The sequence below is a fragment of the Thamnophis sirtalis genome, unplaced genomic scaffold (genome assembly GCF_051295495.1).
Source record: "Thamnophis sirtalis isolate CommonGarterSnake01/CBP01778 unplaced genomic scaffold, rThaSir2_p1.2 scaffold_5, whole genome shotgun sequence".
NCBI lineage: Eukaryota > Metazoa > Chordata > Lepidosauria > Squamata > Natricidae > Thamnophis > Thamnophis sirtalis.
Genome location: NW_028261385.1, coordinates 95619988 through 95625340, shown reverse-complemented (window position 1 = coordinate 95625340; position 5353 = coordinate 95619988). Strand labels below are relative to the sequence as shown.

Sequence of the window (5353 nt, the reverse complement as noted above, 5' to 3'; positions counted from 1 at the left end):
CCCCGCCCAGCTGCGCTACGTGCCTTGGCTGTTGCTGTTGTCGCGCTGCTACTTTTGTGGGGCCCGTCCGATCAGACCATGCAGGGCCCCCGGGCTCTCCTCAAAGGAGTCGCGGCAGCGGCGCGAGCGGTCGGTGCCCAGGTAAAAGGGAAGGAGCGAAGGAAGACGCTTGGGGTGGAGGACGGAGTTCCTGTGCGCCGTGCAGAACTAGTGGGCAGGCAGACGTCCAACAAGTGAGGGCGGCCCTGTAAGAGATGCTCGGCACGACTGCAACTGCAGTTGCTGCTGTTTAATCTTTGACCGCTCGCTGTTAACGGCAGAGAAAAGGAGCGGCGAGGAGAGGACAAAGAGCCGAGGAAACTAGGAGGAAAGAGTTCTATTGGATGCAAAAGGACTTGATCCCCATATCAGATCTGGATTTGAGTTTGGATTGGAAAAAGGGTTTTGAAGAAAGAATGGAATAGAATAACAGAGTTGGAAGGGACCGTGGAGGACTTCTAGTCCAACCCCCTGCTTAGGCAGGAAACCCTTCATTCACCACTTGAGACAAATGGTTATCCAACATCTTTAAAACTTCCAGTTGGAGCATTCACAGTTTCTGGAGGCAAGTTGTTCCACTGATTAATTGTTCTAACTATCAGGAAATTTCTCCTTAGTTCTAAGTTGCATCTCCATTAGTTTCCACCCTGTCTTGACTTACCTTTTATAGTGTTTGAAACAAAGTGCTAGCAGTTAAGGAAGCAAAATAAAACAGGAAAAAGTATTTTTTCCACAAAATTAGAAGCGAGACACGCATTCCTTCCTATTCTCCTTTGTTGTCTGTCCGTAGATGTTGCTGTCCATTCTATCATCTTCCTCCTTACAAGTAGTCCTTGACTTACAACTCACAACTGAGCTCAAAATTTATGTTGCTACGTGAGACATTTATTAAGTGAGCTTTGCCCCATTTTACAACCTTTCTTGCCACAGTCGCTAAGTGAATCATGTGGTTAGGCAGTTCAATCCTCCCTGGCTTCCATCCTTCCCAGGTGGGTAAAACAAGGAGTCAGATTGTTGGGGGCAGTAGGCTGATTCTGTAAACCGCTTAGAGAAGGCAATAAAGCACTGTGAAGAGATATATAAGTCTTAAATGCTATTGCTATTACAAGTTAGAAACATGGTTGTAAATTGAATTTGGCTTCCCTGTTGAATTTGCTTCTCAAATGGTCACAGAAGGTGGTCACATGATCTTGGGATATTGCAACCATCATAAATATGAATTAGTTGTATATATCCAAATCTTGATTATGTGACTGGGGATGATGCATCAGTCATAAAGTGTGAAAAATGGTCATGTCACTTTTTCAGTCCCATTCTAATTTTGAATGGTCACTAAATGAACTGTTCTAAGTTGAGGACTACCTGTATTCATTCTAAGCCTTCATTTCCCATGTACTTCGAAATACAGGTTTAGGCTGATGATTAGGAAATCACTTTTAAACTAACAAAAGTGATGGGGCAACTATCTTCCATGTCTTTAGAATAGGTCAGATGCAGCTCAGAGGATGGGAATCCTCTACCTACGCAAGACAGCAGCTACACTTGCTAAATCCACTCTTCTGTAAAACTATTAAATGTGGAGCCTTAAATTTTTTCAACATTTGCTGTGTTGGTGTCAAAAGAATCCTTATTCGTGAAGTAATGAGTTCCAATGCACACCACATGACATTGATTTTTTTTAAATCTACCTATTGCTTTATAAGTAATTCAAGACAACAAACATATATCATACTCCTTCCTCCTCTTATTTTTACCACAACAACCCTGTGAGGTGGGTTGGAATGAGAGAAAGTCAGCCAGCCAGCTTTCATGTCTAAAGCAGAACTAGAACTCATAGTCTCCTGGTTTCTATGCCAGCACCTTAATCACTATACCAAACAGATATTTCTATTGTAGAACCAATGTAGGGGCTGATCTAGCTGTGAATGTATGTATGCAAATTCCCATGCTGATTTGTTTTTATTTCTTAAAAAAATAAAATGTTCCACCTGCATTTTCCCTTCCTGCTTCTGCAGTATTTTGTTCTGTTACTTATTCGTGGCTCTGTCATTAATTGCATTATAGCTGCCTTTTGTCATCAAATAATCTGTTAATATAACTAACCAAAAAGCCAAAGGCCATCCAGTAGTTTTTGCAGATGTAAACATATTTGAATTGATTTTTCTACTCTCTGATCTAACTATTTCAGCTCTGTAATCTTTGTTATATTTCCCTGATTTTCCTGAACTCAATTTAATAAAAAACATATGCATTATTCTAAAACTGATTTTTTTTAATAACTGGGCCATTTAGATGGCTTGGCACAAAACATTTTTTCCAGTAGTGCTACTTTGATATGTAGAATTTTGCATAGTGGCTGTGATGAAACTATGGGATGAATAATTCAGGACAGTTACCGGTCTATTCTAATAGGAGGGCTATTCAATCTGGACTGCAAAATCAAGATGACCACTAGATGGTAGCAAGAGATAAATACAAGATACAAGTTTTATCTCTTTTCTGTCATCTAGTGATCATTTCAAATGTTGCAGGCCATATTTAGTACCCCTTCTATTGCTCCTTTTGCTCTGAAGGATCTATATCTCTCCTATAATATTCAGTTGCCAGCAACTTTTAAGAAGGCAAAATACAGCAATAAAGCTAAAGGGAAATAATGCGATTGAAATGTTTTCATTTGTTAAAGAGCACTGTTTAAATAAAGCAATTAGTGAATAACCTAGGCTTCATTTTTGTATACATTTTTATTTTATCTGGTATCTTACTGAAATTAATATACCATTTTCATTTTTGTTTTTGTTTTTTTCCTATCTTTAGTTGGATCAGGTAGAGCAATCAGTGGTTTGCTACCTGATTTACTACCAGCTTGAACAAAGACGGGAGAAATGATTAGAGTGTAAAGATGACCTTATTGCCTCATAGATTTTATTTAATCGCAAAATAAATCCAGTTTAGTAATATCAGTGCAGTGGCCTCTGGTGTTTGTATAGCAATGATGCCTGTAAGATTAGAAGGGGCCAAAGTGCAGCTCTAAATTACGGACCTTGTACAAAGTCCTATAGGACCATGGCTTGCTGAAATCATTGGAAGGGTTTGCAATTGTGTGAAGCCTTGGTTGATTGACAGCAGTGGGTTTTTTCCCCGTGACCCGTCAAAAGCGCGGACGGCAAAAGCGCGATCGACAAAATCGCGCCTTTGACGTCATCACAGCGCGACGAAAAAGATCGAAAAATTCAAATAAAAATTAATAAAAATTAAATTAAAGCAAGCCGATTCACATAAAGGTAAGGGTTAGGGTTAGGGTTAGGGTTAGGGTTAGGTTAAGGGTTAGGGTTAGCTTTAGAGCGTTAGCGTTAGCGTTAGGGTTAGGATAAGGGTTAGCGTTACGTTTTTCGTTACTTTAACGGTTAGGTTTAGGGTTAGGTTTAGGGTTAGGTTAAGAGTTAGGGTTAGGGTTAGGTTTAGGGTTAGGTTTGGGGGGGTTAGGGGAAGGTTTTAGCTTTATTTTTACATTTTTTCGATCTTTTTCGTCGCGCTGTGATGACGTCACAGCGCGCTTTTGTCGAGCGCGATTTTGTCCTACGCGCTTTTGTGGTGGAACCTTTTTTCCCCACCCATTGCAGCAACAGAAAATGGAACATATTGAATTTTGGCCTAGTGCAGTGTTTGAATCCACTGAGATGTATAAGAACAGAGCATATTTGTACATAAACTGAAGTTAATAAATTTAGCTTTTTATTGAGGTGTCAAAAATCAAGGCTGACATTGGTAACCAAGATGATCTAAGAACCTAATAATAAAAAACACCATAGACCTGTCTAATCCAGCAATTTGTGTTACCCAACAGCCATTCAGATTATTACAAGAATGTAAAATAGCACAAGAGTCTCTTTCAGCTTCTGCTAGAAATCCTATTTGTATTCAGAATATAACCATTAACACTACTGTCCATTGATGATACTAAAGCCTGTGAATGTTTGTTTCCTTTTATATCATTTTCAACAATTCATTGGTGATTATTGCCATATCTGATGACAGTGATTTTCATAGCTGATTCTTTTGTATAAAAAACTGAATGTGTCTTCTGTTGGGAATTCTGGCCACTATTATTATGGTAACCCAGCTTTTCCCTAGTCTTCCTTAGTCTTTTGCCTCAAAATGGGTTTAATTTCAGATTCTATATTTTGTGGCACCAGATTGGAGAAGATTGATAGTATTTATCTTACTTTTTCACATCACATTGCATATGTGAAAGAAAATGATATTGTGGGTTAGTTGCATTCATTCATATTTTTTTGAATAAAGAAGTAATTTATTACTATTATTCATCAACATTTATGTAAGTTTCTTTTGTTTATTTTCAGGCTTCATCTTTTGCCACAGGGCCACGACAGGCAGATGGCACATTCTATGAGTTTCGTACTTACACAATTAAGCCAAACAAGATGAAAGATTTTCTGGACCTCACTGCTAAAAACATTCATCTTCGCACACTTCATTCCCCAATGGTTGGATATTGGACTCTGGAATTTGGGGGAATGAATAAAGTTTTCCACATTTGGAAATATGGTACTGTATGCATAGTTTTATATTATATACATATGAAATTTCTGTACTGCTCATCATATTTCTATGCCTCTGAGTGGTTTATAAGTAAAACGCTAAAATCATATTAAAAGTCATAGTTAGAAACAAAGTTAGAAAACAGAATTACAGAGTTAAAAAGAACAGTTGCAAAGCTAAAAGCCTTCAACCAGCTACCAACCACCCCCAGGATTGCATGGCGTTAGGCTCCCATGCCAGTTGGCAGAGCAAGGTGTAGAACTCTTTTGAAAAGCTAATAACTTGCCTCACCTTGTGTGTATGTGTGTGAGTGTATGTGTGTGATGTTTCCATAAATATATTATAGTACTTATATAATGGATTAAGTAATAAGATTGTTATTCTTGCTTCCCATGGGATATGGGATGTCTTCAGATTATTCAACCAGTATGAAAAGATTAAGCGACACTGAGCTTGTCGATCAGAAAGGTTGACAGTTTGGCGGTTTGAATCCTGCGTAACGGAATGAGGTCCTGTTACTTGTCTCAGCTGCTGCCAACCTAGCAGTTTAAAAGCATGTAAAAATGCAAGTAGAAAAATAGGGACCACTTTGGTGGGAAGGTAACAGCGTTCCGTGCGCCTTTGGCATTTAGTCATGCTGGCGACATGACCATGGAGATGTCTTCGGACAGCGCTGGCTCTTCGGCTTTGAAACGGAGATGAGCACCGCCCCCTAGAGTCGGGAACAACTAGCACATATCTGCGAGGGGAACCT

The 5353-nt window shown here is 39.2% G+C and overlaps 1 protein-coding gene across 8 annotated transcripts in view; it reads left to right on the top strand.

The window, feature by feature from the left end:
* LOC106544865 (protein NipSnap homolog 3A) overlaps positions 1-5353 on the top strand; it is a 51890-nt gene continuing 46537 nt past the window's right edge. For 7 of the 8 annotated variants that reach the window (XM_087716223.1, XM_087716224.1, XM_087716227.1 and 4 more), the window contains exons 1-2: positions 1-141; positions 4401-4605. In XM_087716223.1, coding sequence (XP_087572349.1) covers positions 79-141; positions 4401-4605 — 268 coding nt within the window. In that variant the 5' untranslated portion in view covers positions 1-78. Of the gene's footprint in view, positions 142-187; positions 605-4400; positions 4606-5353 lie in introns of those variants that run through there. The other variant, XM_087716226.1, reaches the window with a different exon arrangement.